We start from the raw sequence: 12,929 nt of genomic DNA, 5'->3' as shown, positions 1-12,929 counted from the left end.
ATCCGCAACTGAAAATAGTTGTGGATGATTACTATACCTTTCTAATGTGATGTTGTTGTCCCTGGCTCTGTCTCTGTCTCTCCCTCCCGCTCTGTTCCTGTGCTACTGCGCTACTACCGCCCCTCCCCCCTCATCCCAGCGTAAAGCACAAGGCTGGCATGCGGAGTGAAGCGGAAAAAAGTGCGAGAGAGAGGGTGAGAGAAAGAGGGGGGGGGACCCACGGCTCGCGATAAGGAGCCGGCTCGCGTCGTCCACGTCAAAGATCCGGCTCTAAGAGCCATTTCGTTCGCGACCGACACATCACTACAGCACCTCCTGAAATGCGCCATAAACATTGAGAGTAACATCCTCCTCTCTGACCCTTAATGCTCGCTGGTCGCCATGGTAACGCATAAATATTTCTTTCAAAATAAGACACACAACTACAACACGGGAAAAGACCGAGTTAACGATAAAAACAATGAAAACCATAAATTTCACACCTGAGCCTCAACTCTCGTGGCCTGGTACCAAACGACTCACAGACCGGCCCAGGGGTAGGGGACCGCTGGTCTAGAGCTGAAATGACTTTTAGCACTAACAAATGACTGTTAGTGCTGCTTTGATGGTCAGGCTGTCTGACATGGTAAATTTGGAAGTTGGGTCATTTCATCACTGGGGAATTTCTCGTTTGTCACGCAGTCTTGTCAGAGCAGTTGCATTACTGGTGTCTTTTTGTACGTGTGCGCTGCATTTTGTTACAGCAGTGATGTCATGGCTGGCACAGAACAGTGGGACACAGACAGCAGATGCTGAACAGACTTCTGTTGCCCTCTAATGACAGTCGATTCAGCTTTTAAATGGAATCATAATCAGTTTAATTAAAGTAGATAAAATGTTGCAAACTGGTAGAAAACACATTAAGCAGTGTACATGTTACAATAAAAAAAAAAAAACTGTCTCCAACAGTAAAACAGGCTTAGATACTCGAGCTGGTCATGTTCAGCATGACCTGAGACAACTGACATCTTTGAGAACAAAGTTACATATGGATAAAAGATTAAAAAAAAAAAAAAAAAAAAAAGATGCATACAAAAACTTAAAAATCGACAAAAGTGAGAGAACGTGCACAAGAAGCCAACATAATACATTTTTCATTTTCTGAGCTAACTAACAACATGTGGGGCTGATAAATGATGGCTGAGTCTTCACTTCATTTCTAGTTCTCTCCGTAAGTGGAAAAGCTTTAATATTCGTCCATGTATTACAGTGCCTGAGGAAACAACGTTACATTCATTTAGTACTAGGAAGCTTTAGTTGTCATACAATAGCTTTAGTGTTCAACTGTACCGTTTCAATCACAAATGTATTCTAGCTATTCATTTTCATCTAAGCCACAGCAGCACATTAGTGCTACCTCACAGTACTGTTTATGTCCCCTGATCCACAGCAAAGTGCCCAGTTCTCACAGCCAAAGATCTGTGTATCTACATATGTGTATATATATATATATATCTATCTATCTATATAAAAGGCTATTTTTCATTCACTACACAAATGTGTCAAAGCCCCAATGAGTCAGAAAACTTGTGAGCTTGTGTGAGCTGTCAGTTTTGGGGAGTAACACACAAGTAGTTTGTACTACAAAGTAGCTGTGTCCATTTGGGGTAAATGAAGGGATGTAACTTTAAATGTTTCTTGTGATCTGTCTGTCTGACACATTTGGAGCCGATCCTCTTTGAAGCAGTTCAGATGTGCAGCGCAGGTCATCGTAGCAGAAACTGTGTCCCCTTAACCACAGGACACAAGCCTCCCTCACACAGACGTGGTCTCGGCCCTCAGCGGGGCCCTCTGTGGGTTGCTTCGATTCTGCTTTCTCTCCGCTTCCCTCCGCTTTCGTTCCTGTAGGTAACGCTTCACGTGGCGAATGGTCTGGAAAGTGAGCACTGTGCCAGCAATGTACAGAATGGCAGTGATGAGTCCAAACAGAGCCACTGCTGCATCGGCCCCACTCACGTCGCAGTTCATCCACGTGTACCCGCTCCGCGAGTACAGAATCTCCCGCTGCTTGCACACGTCTGTGGAGTTGACTTTGATCACGAAGTGCAAGTAGAGACCGACAGCTACCACGTACACCACTGCGCCCACCGCCTGAAAGATCAGCGCTCCCACCAGGAGCTTCCGCGACATCAGGTGTGGGGGTTTGTTCCCGGACACCACAAACAGCAATGACAGGACTCCAAAGGTGAGGCTGAAGGGGATGCCGCCGTAGATGCTCGGCGCCCTCATCTGGCTGTACTGCATGTCCAGGTCTCGTAACTTCTGCAGCTCGGTACCTTGAAAGTTGATGTTGGAGTTGATGTCAAAGCCGCCCATGCTGGCTGCCGAGGACATTCCTGACGTAACCATCTGAGCCGCGACCACACATATCAGGACCAGACCGTTGGTCAGCACAGCGCAGATCAGGACAATGCCTTGTTAGCAAACAGAACAGACGTTGGAGTTCAGTTTACAGAGAAAACAACAACAAATGTTACAATGTTTACAACAATGTTACAATGGGTTTTTTTCCCTTTTGAATGTGAAGAGAGAAGAAACCTCCAGGAATTAAAAATGAAGCCATCATGGAAGCTGCAAATACTGCAGTTCCTCTACTGCCACTTGAGACGGTTTCCAAAAGTGCCTGCAGGTTCGTCCCCACGGTCACCAAATGTATTTAATAAAAAATGTCATGTATTGCTGTATGCTGCAAACCATCCCACAGGTTTGTGCTTGGGGGAAATCCTAGTATTTAAATATCCAATTACTACCAATCAGCAGGTATCTGTGCTGTTGTCTGTTTGATTAAGCCCACCAGCAACAGCACATAACTTAAACCTGCCATCGTCACGGTCACTTATTCCTCCAAAAGAACAAAAAAAAAGAACAACAACAAGGATTAGTGTGAGAGGCTTTAAGAGACTCAGTCTAAAACAGATATGTGATATCCAGCTTTTATATATATGCTTTGTCAACCACTGCTACTTCCTCACTCTGAGCTTTGAGTATTTCAAAATGTTGCACTGAAGCTTCTTACTATAGCTGTTAGATTTGTTTTAAAGATCTGAATGATCATGGTGAGCAAGTCTGTGTGTAGCTCCAAGCTACAGAGCAAAAATCTGGACCTCTCTTTGAGCCCGTTGGTAGTATAAGATTTTCAGCTGAGGTTTAAATCTAAGATTCATCTGCAGTTTTAGACTTGATTTGACATGAGAGCTGAAAGCAAAAACTCAACTAATGTTTTCTCTCCTGGCTTCTCACTTCAGCTTTACATTGAAAGTTGTTATTCCCACAGGAGTAAACTAATCTGCTCTGATTTCAAGTTCCCAGCTTCCTCCTTCTTTTGAACAGTGTTTCTCTGCCTAACCTCTGAAAACAAAATGGAGTAAACACATGAAAACCGGTCAGTTCAGTTTTCATAGAAAGAATGAAGTGCACTGAAACTAAAGTCCGCTCTTAGAAGCCGCAGCTTGATTTGACACACACACAGTACTGTGCAGAAGTCTTGAGCCACTCCTCATTTCTTTATAGTTTGCCTTCAAAATTTCTTTCTCTAGTGCTCTTTAGCAATAGTTTTTTAGGCTTTCAGGATTATTATTTTTTTATTTGGACATTGACATACCTGACCATTCTCAGAGGAATCCTTTTTCAAGAAAGGCATCCAACTCAAGAAAAAAGAACGAATTTGACACTGTATCTTTAAACACTTTAGTTCAATCTATGAAATATTCAAAAGCTAACAATTTTAAAGACATATGAGTATATAGTATGTATAACAGTCAGGTTTTGTGCTTAGACCAAATATTGACTTTTAAGCTCATTAGATTTGCAGAAACTGGTTTTGCCTTATATTCTGCACTTCCATACATATTTGTGGACACATTTCAATAAATCACTGTTGTTTTTCCCTAGCAAACTATAAAGAATTGAGGATTTTGCACAGTACTGGACTTCCACTGAGATCCTGACCTACCTCTTCTGGAGCAAATGTTGGTACATTTGGAGTCACTGTGCTCCACCCGAGGGACCTCCCGTACATGATGCGAGTCATCTTCTCGGGGGTAATATGGGGGTGAAGAGGAAGACCTGAAAAAGATAACGAAGGAAATCATCAGCCAAGTAATCCTAACCACTGACAGAAAGGTCAATGAAACAAGAACAAGTATTTTTTCTCCCTAAAGTAAATGGTTAAGTAAATTTTTCAGTCCCTTTTAAACATTATAACAAAATAATAAATATAATATTTTACCTACTGAGAAAATGACTTTAAAATAAGGTTCATTTAATGTTGTTGTGAAGCTTTCGACAGAGCCTTCTACAGCATGCAGTTTATATATTCCTTTTCAATTCAGTGTTATTTATAGTCCCAAAACACAGCAACAGCTGCCTCAAGCCACTTTATGTTGTAAGGCAAAGAGCCTACAATATTAAAGAGAAAACCCCAACAATCAAATGACCCCCTATGAGCAAGTTGGCGATAGTGGGAAGGAAAAGCTCCTTTTTAACAGGAAGAAACCTTCAGCAGAACTAGGCTCAGGGAGGGGCAGTCAGCTGTGAAATGTCCTTCCCTGAGCTGCTTCCAAGAACATGACTCAGAGTATAGTTATTGTTATTTTAGCTCATTTTTAAAAAATAGTCTAAGTATAGTAATAGTGTAATCTTTTCTACACTAAAAACAGTGAACCACAATTTGACAACTAAAGTGAAGAGGCAGTTATTACAAAGATGCGTATGAAGCAGTGTTAAAATGAGTTCTGCCACACTGCAAAATCTGAACTCAAGACTCTATCAGATTTTATGACGGCACCAGTGGACAAAGTACTCAGAAAAGAACAACAAAGCAATATAACAGTAATGAATTACAAGTCAATCTTCCTCTGAAAACCTTACGTCTCTGGGGCTTGAACCACGAGTAAATTTGCGATTGCTTTAATAAAACCAGACGGTGAGAATGGAGAGCAGAGTTTGGTTGTGCTCTGGTGTGAACAGAAGCACAAAATTCATCAGTATTAACAAGACTGCAAACTCTAACTCACACCAGAGCCCATAGGTGTGGGTCAAGTCTGGTCCAAGACCAAAAGAAAAACTTTAGAAGGCCACACCTGGAAATGTTTAAAGTTGTTTGACTAGGCTCAACAATGTTTGGAAAATTGAGTTAAAGTCATTTTGAGCAAAAAAATACCCAAACTTCACGATGAACATATCCAAGCTTTCTCAGTTTCCTATTAAGATCAATTTAAATGTTTCTGTTTGGCAGCTGGATGATTTTTCAGTTAATGTATTTGTGTAGACACACACACACACACACACAAAACAACTCTATCCTATGTTGCACAGGAGTGAATTATGTTGTGCTGGAAAACAAAGCAACGACACAGATCCAGTTTTGCTGCTGTTTGAGGTTTTTTTCAAAATCTTCATATATCCTTCTTTCCCCGTGATTCCTTCTGACTTGATGAGATTCCCAGTTCCAGATGCACTGAAGCATCCCCACAGCATAATACTCGCACCACTGTGTTTCTTTGGGTTGTACACCTTCTGGACATATGCAGCATCTCTATGATCAAAGAGATCTAGTTTCATCTCATCTGACCAAACGATGCACTTCCAGTATGCATGATCTTTCTCCAGGTTGTGTCTGTGCTATGTGGCCATCTTTGAATTTCATTGTGTTTCTCTTATCTTAAACAAGGTGTCCCTGATATGCCGTCCATGTTTACAATCTTGTATTTTAAACAACAACACCTATGTTACCACGGCTGCTTACTAAAGTACTACTTTAACATAAAATTGCTGCAAATGTAACTTCAGACTCATCTAAACTTCAGGAAGGAGAAAAAACATGCTGTGCATTCAAAAAACATCTTCCTTATCTGAAAATTAGTTTTACCCTTGAGAAGTGAAGGGAAGTTCCTGCACTTCTCCCACAGGAAGAGACAATCCTAATGAGCATGTGCAGAATAAGTGCAATTACTGTCGTTTCTGATTTGAGGAATGACAAGGTAAGACAACTGCCTCCAGTCTTCCTCACTTCAAAGTCTGGGTTTAAAACAATGGTGAGTGCAATGCACACCTGTCGTCATAGTGCTGCCGGTGGTCTCCGTTCCTCTCCCGGCGTCCCCGGTTTGATCGCGGCTGCTGGCTCATTCCTGCTGACCGAAAGTGGCACACTTAAACACACAAACGACCTTTGAACAGCACGAAAACCGTCCAGTATACTATAGGAGCAAACTTATGCTAAATGTGCAACATATTTATTTTCTTTAAATAAAAAAAAGAAGAAAAAGAAAAGACTAATGTTTTTAGCTCCTGTTGGCATAGAAGTATAGCCTACAGTTGACCCCACCACAAAGTGAAAATTATGGAAACTATTGTTATTTTACATGAACGCTTATATGTCCCGCCAAGCACCCGAAGAGCAGGTACTACTTCCAAACCAAAGACAAGCTTATGCGTGACGTCAGCAAAGTAGCCAAAATGATTGATTCGATTAGCGTTAACAAAGACAAACTTACTGTGAGGTCGATAAAAAGCACTTCAGACCGAAATGGCATTACTGAATCCAAAAATAGTTATTCTGTTGTCAGGATCCAGGTAGAAACAACTCCACTCTACAAGGAGAAGGCGGAAGAGGAACCAACAGGTGAACAGAGTTTCTGGTATGAGGTCAAAGGTACTAGGAGCTTCGTGCGCCGTCTCTCACGCCACCTGTTTACTCGCTGTTTGAGGGGGGGTTGGCCTGTCATTACCAGCATGCTGGAGCGGTGACGTTGAGCGGCATACCATTGGCCAAAAGCTGTCGTCTCTATCTGCGTGCACGTACGTAAATCTGCCAGAAGGGGGAACTAAAAGATCTGTTTTTACCCTGCACACGATATCAGACTATACAAAGGTTTCTACCGGGACCACTTAGTTTTTTTGTGCATTATAATGCCGTTAAAGGCACTTTTGGAGCACTTTTTTACTCGATGTGAATAAGACAGGCGGTTTAATTTTTGTTAACAATGTGTTCTCACACGCAACGGTTTTTATTATCTTCTAGTAATAAAATATTTATAGATACATAGAACATTTGAAAAAAAGTATACATCATAAACTGGCATAATATAACCCTATAATGTGATTGTTCCAGTGTATTTTCTCTATTCTCCCTCTCTAACTGCTGTGATTAGATGATCAGCTGATGCTGTCAGGTGATCAGCCAGAGTTCTCCAGCAGTCAGCTTCTGTTTCTGTAAGCCACTGCCCTAAGATGGTAATCTGCTTGTATTGTAAAAACACATGCAGCTTTAAGGCCTTGATATCAGTTTAAATCCTTGATCTTTTACTACATGTGATGATATTGTATTCAGTTGGATGTGATGAGCCCCATCTGAATTTGTGTTTGCGTTAAGTTGTTACATTGTTTCCTGTCTTCTTGAAAGGGATATTTTTAATCTTAGTAAATTAAAAAATAAATAAAATAGCTTGAAAATGAAGTAATTTATTTTGTTTTAAAAAAATCATGCCAGAAATATATTGGTAAATGGCCTGTATTTGTAAAGCACTTTACTAGTCCCTAAGGACCCCAAAGCGCTTTACACATCCAGTCATCCACCCATTCACACACACATTCACACACTGGTGATGGCAAGCTACGTTGTAGCCACAGCCACCCTGGGGCGCACTGACAGAGGCGAGGCTGCCGGACACTGGCGCCACCGGGCCCTCTGACCACCACCAGAGGGTGGTTGTCATGGTTAAGATCCCCAAGGCCTCATGCAATAAATAAGGTGCTTAATAAAAAGCCTTTAGAAAGGTGATAAAGTACAGAGTTCAGAAACATATACTTATGATTACTGTGGTCTTCCTCTTTTACTTTTGCATGGCAGCTCCATCTTTACCATCTTTTGTTCAGTATATTCACTATCTCTCCTCTATGCATCACCCAACATCTCAGCCATAGCCTTGAAGCCTCATGTCCCACAATGAGGTAATTTCACTATCTGCCAAACTGCTTTAGCCACCCACAGGCTAGTACACATGTTCAATGTCACTCACACATCTCTTGTGAATCTCAAAGACTTTGCATGTTTTCTGTGATTGCAGATCTTTGGAAATAAACATATTCTACTTGGAATCTGTATCTGAAAATGTAGATTATCAAATATTATCACTAACAACTTTTGTTTGTGTTTTTCCCGAACACCCTAGTTTTTTTCCATTCAAACTGTGTTAATCTTTTTTCATGTTACAAAAGCTGAACTCAGGTTCCTAGAACTCAAAACCAAAAACTGAGTTTTTCCAACTGCTCTTTTCATTGATTTGAAGACTAAACCACAGCAAAAGATGAAGGTTCATTCATTTGATTTGAATCATGCAGTCTGAATACGCTGAGTAGAAAGGCTGAATACCTAAAGTTACACATTTAGCAAATAATACTTAAGCACAATGTTTATAATATATTCAAACACAATAAACAACTCGGCATCCTTTACCTTTTGTTCCAGTGTGTTCTCTCTCCTATGTCAGTAAGGTTGTGTGATGGAGTATCTGACTGACATGTTAGGAAGACCTATGTAATATGATCAAAACAAATAAATTGTCAAAGTTATCACCGAACATTTGTATCTAGCTGGAAAAAAAGGAACACCAGTCTAAATACTACATTTCAAACAAGCTTGCCATTTGGACCAATATTGGACTATACATGTATATATCCATATATCATACATATATCCATTACTATTTAAGGAATTCTTACTCAGAGAACTGTCTCTGAGTTTGGCCCTTTCAAAGGCCAAACAAAGAGAAATCTGTTTCTTCTCGGATGCCTCAACCAAATTCATCGTTGTTATTGCATACCTCAAAACAACCAATGAGGAAGGACAGATTATTATTGGTTTATTCTAGGAAAGACAAGACTGGCCTGCACAGGAAGTACAGCCAGACCACAACTCATGGTCCGACAATGCGCTTTTGCCAGTGCGCACACCTGCACACACACACACACACACACACAGAAACACACAAACCAGGAAATGGGAGAGTGGAGACACAGACCAGTCGGTGAAAAAAAACAGAGACACATACCTATAGGTTGTCATATGTTACTAAATTCAAATCCTAACATTGAGAATGACACTGTGATGATAAAGGACAGCAATGACTGGCCTGTAGAACTCATTACAAACATTTTTCCCAGTGATGATGGAAGAGTTCACAAAGCAGAACCACGTGTGAATCAAACGAAAGGTTCCTCAGGCCTGCGTCTGAGATCATTCTCCTCATGAGAAAGTAAAACGAAAAATTCTTTTTTTCAGCTACTTTATGGGTCATTATTACAGGTAGCAGGCGAGGAGTATTCTGACTTGAGTTTAGTGTCCCCTTCTGGGGCTTGTTAGTTTGACATGCAATCCGGTCTTTAAGTCTGACATCATTAGCTTTTTTCAGGTCCAAACTCCGCTGCAGGTCCCAAAATCAAACACTGTGGCATCACAGTGTTTGACAGTTGGTAACATTTAGACAGTTACCAACTGTCTAAATTCTTTCATCTTTAATAAAATGATCAGCGTGGCTGCTATAATAATTACGTTTAACATCCAGGCATCCACGAAAACAGAATTTATGTAGTTTAACAGAATTCGAAGTTAACAAAGGAGCTAGCTCACTAGTTCCCATCCAAAGGTGACATACCTGTTTCTGACTGAGGACTTTCTGAAAATTTGAAACACACAGCTCTGCTGTCACTTTTGACATAAATAAAGACAGAAAACTAAACAGTAGTGATGTTTTGTAGGGTTACTAAAGTTGTGCTAGCTGGTATATAATGATGTACTATGTGGTGGCTAGCTACACAGCCATGGTTAGCCTAATATAAACACATTAGCACAGTGAAGAAGGAGGATTGTCAGGAGTTTTCCTGTTATGCAACTCAGGTCAGAATAAAAAAAGCTCAGACAGGTTTAACGTGTACACGGTCGAGACTCAGGGAGACTCGCCTCTGCAGCAAAAAGAAGCAGTCTTTTATTAAAAGCACATACAGGAAGAGATACAGGAAGAGATAAAATAGCTGCTGCGTGCAGGCTTCCTGTGGAGTACAGAGTGTAACTTCCCCATTTAGGAGTCTGCACAAAGTGTGACTTACTGAAAGAGCAAACATAAACATAAAGAGCAAAAGATAAAGTAATAAAATAAAATAATAATAAAAAATCCCAAAATCCTGAAATCTTTTGACAAGGATGAACGCTAACTTTTTTTCCTACTTGATAAAAGTTAAGGCAAGGGTTCCAGATGGTTAGGGACAAATGCAATCACATGGCAGGATGCTGTAAACAGACCAAACTTCAGTCGGGAGAACAACTGAGATAATCCATCCACAATACGCGGTTAGTGATTAATATACTGCTGCATGGGCTGGGCTATAGTTACATTGTAAGCTTTTGAAAACTCAGCTTTAAAACGTGCTGCCAATGAGTAGCCACAATAAAAACTGAGAGAGGCTGTCAGTGATCACTGACTATTTTGGGGGGCTTGTTTAGATTAAATAGAACAAGATACAAACATTAAAACATGTTAAAAACACAACAGCCTTAATAAATGCAGAGTTTAGACCTGGAAGCAGGGTTCATACGTCATCACTTAACAAACAGATTTAAGCCAGAACAGGAAGTTGGCCATTTTAGTTGGGGCAATCAGCTGTACATTTGCTAAAGGCTTTAACTGTGTGCGGCAATCCTCTTTCTTATTTATGCCTTCAAAGACAATCTTTTCAAGGTAAAGTTCCTAGAGACTTGACAATATGTTTCGACTCCCACGTTCTTTGGAAGGGAGCTTGGCTTACTGCTAAATTGTACGCCCACACACACACAAAAGGATTGGAGTACAACAATAGGGCCCTGAAGTTTTTCATAATTGCTAATATGCAATTAGCAATCATGGAATTCTTTTCAGGCTAATCTCTAAAGGTAAGGTGCAAACTTGTCCCCTTCCTGGCCTGCACGCTGAGACTCAAGCAGGCACATATGCATACACATACAAACACACACAAACAAACATATTTTTTTTGGTGTAAAAATGAAGCAGATTGAGAAACTCTTGACTTGTCAATTATTAAACACCTTCTCATGGCTTAGCGTGACTGCCAGTTTTGAAGTGTTGAGGCAACGAGAATAAGAAGAGATATCTCAGGTATGCTGATCTTGCTTCATAGGCTTCTGCTGTGTTGTGTCAAAACAACAATTACCGCACCCAGACTAATAAACTCAGTTTCATACTCATGGTGCTGACATTTTGGCTAGTTGTGTAAAGAGTTATTAACATGATAGTTTTAAAAAGCAGGTTCAACAGGTTTGGTACAACAGTTCCCAGTTCTGTGGTTCTAATAATATAATGTTATTAATTGTGTGACGTTGTAGTTCAACAGAACTAAGTACACTCATAAAATATCAACCTTCTGTATCCTAATTTGGGGAAGTTATTTTGGGGGTTTTCTGCACATTGTTTATTTGTGCTCAATAAAGTGTTTTACGCTTTTTTAAACAATGTTGACTTTGTCTTAAGCTGTACAATACCCATTGTCCCCATATGAGGGCAATAAGTATGAGCAACTATGTAACAATGTAATGAGTCCTGTTCAGGGAGGAAGCTTAGTTTATACACTTATCAGCTCTTACTAATCACAATTACCAGGAGAAATTAAAAATGCATCTTAAAAAAAGAACTTGGGCTCAAGAGGTTTATAAAAACTTCTGTTCTACTCATTAAAACATTCTTCTCATTGAAAAACCATGAGACATTCGAACTCTGACATCTGGAACCAGCAAAACAAAATGAGGACCCAAAAGTAAATCGGTAAGTGCCAGACAAACTTGAAGCAAGGTAGAAATTCAAGCGCAGACATTTATCTTAGGTTTACTGATCCATGGAACAAGATGAACACATTTTTTTCTAATCTCAGGGAATTAAAAGTCATCAAAATGATTAACGTGATCACAATAGACAAAGACATTCGCAAAGAAGATCGTAAACAAAGACTTTTTCAATGTACAACACTTCTGCACATTAACTAAACACCAATCAACACATTATTATTGCAGATAGAGCATAGATTACAAATCAGTTGCTTATAGCTCAGTGATAGCTTTTGGAGCAAAAGACAACAACTTTTGTCAGTGGTTCAGTAGTCACATTTTCTACTTTCTACTTTTTATACCTTCTCTTTCCTGTAAAATACTAAAATTCTAAAACGATAGTATCACCAGGTAAGCTAGCTACCCTGTGTCAATACATGAAACAATTTTCTTAACACGGCTTTGGCCAAAGCTCTACCCATGGCTCTCTATTAAATTAAAGCAACAACAGTTTTTTTAAAAAGATTTTACACTAATGAGATAGAGTCAAAGAAGTTTCATTACTTCCGATTCTTACAGTTTTTATAAAGGAGGAATGAGGTACAAAGAATACAAAAGACAGAATGCTTAACTGACCATTTTGCAGGATATGTACCTTAAAAGAAATGCAAAAGCATTTCTGGGCAACACAGCAACTGCAATCGAGGTTTGTGTAGGTGTGCAAAAAATGTTGTGTGAAGTAGTGCCAAACAATTTCAGGACTTCTAACACTGATCATTCAGGCACTCTGTAAAATTCGCCAGCCATTAACAAAGCACAAACAGGCATTCCCAGTCCGACATAAAATAAGGAAGTACATAAATGAACTGTACAAACAATTAAAATAGATTCAGAGAGAAAATATTTCATTAATTTAATTAAACAACTCATTGTTCACCGTCTTTTGTTTTCAAACAAAAGTAAACCAAAACAAACCGGTGTGGTAAGGTGTGCGTTCATAATTTCGCAAAACAGAAGGTTATTGTGTGAATGTTCAAATGCCTAGACCTTGAGGTCACCTGTTTGAGTATATAAACTGAAG

General features: G+C 39.8%; 1 protein-coding gene across 2 annotated transcripts; it reads right to left on the bottom strand.

The window, feature by feature from the left end:
• Positions 1–833: 833 nt before the first annotated feature.
• si:ch211-191a24.4 (uncharacterized protein LOC100150331 homolog) lies at positions 834–6,752 on the bottom strand. 2 transcript variants are annotated; one of them, XM_031732559.2, is made up of 4 exons: positions 6,534–6,752; positions 6,092–6,170; positions 3,992–4,104; positions 834–2,453 (listed from the first exon to the last, which is right to left on the bottom strand). In XM_031732559.2, the coding sequence occupies exons 2-4, from the start codon at positions 6,163–6,165 to the stop codon at positions 1,795–1,797; spliced, it is 846 nt and encodes a 281-aa protein (XP_031588419.1). In that variant the 5' UTR covers positions 6,166–6,170; positions 6,534–6,752; the 3' UTR covers positions 834–1,794. The 2 variants fall into 2 exon arrangements, with proteins under 2 accessions (XP_031588419.1, XP_031588420.1); XM_031732560.2 differs by having other exon boundaries at positions 6,092–6,167.
• Between the last annotated feature and the right edge of the window lie 6,177 nt (positions 6,753–12,929).

Source organism: Oreochromis aureus, linkage group 17 (genome assembly GCF_013358895.1).
Source record: "Oreochromis aureus strain Israel breed Guangdong linkage group 17, ZZ_aureus, whole genome shotgun sequence".
Classification (NCBI taxonomy): Eukaryota; Metazoa; Chordata; class Actinopteri; order Cichliformes; family Cichlidae; genus Oreochromis; species Oreochromis aureus.
Note: the sequence above shows the minus strand (reverse complement) of the source record. Positions and strands in the feature narration are given on the sequence as shown.

Bases quoted from the DNA above. Each gene is read 5' to 3' on its own strand.
- si:ch211-191a24.4 (XM_031732559.2), bottom strand. From the start codon at position 6,165: ATGAGCCAGCAGCCGCGATCAAACCGGGGACGCCGGGAGAGGAACGGA. The intron at 4,105-6,091 runs GTGTGCATTGCA...TATCTTTTTCAG, and splicing joins CGGCAGCACTATGACGACAG to GTCTTCCTCTTCACCCCCAT. The intron at 2,454-3,991 runs GTAGGTCAGGAT...TTTGCTAACAAG, and splicing joins CAACATTTGCTCCAGAAGAG to GCATTGTCCTGATCTGCGCT.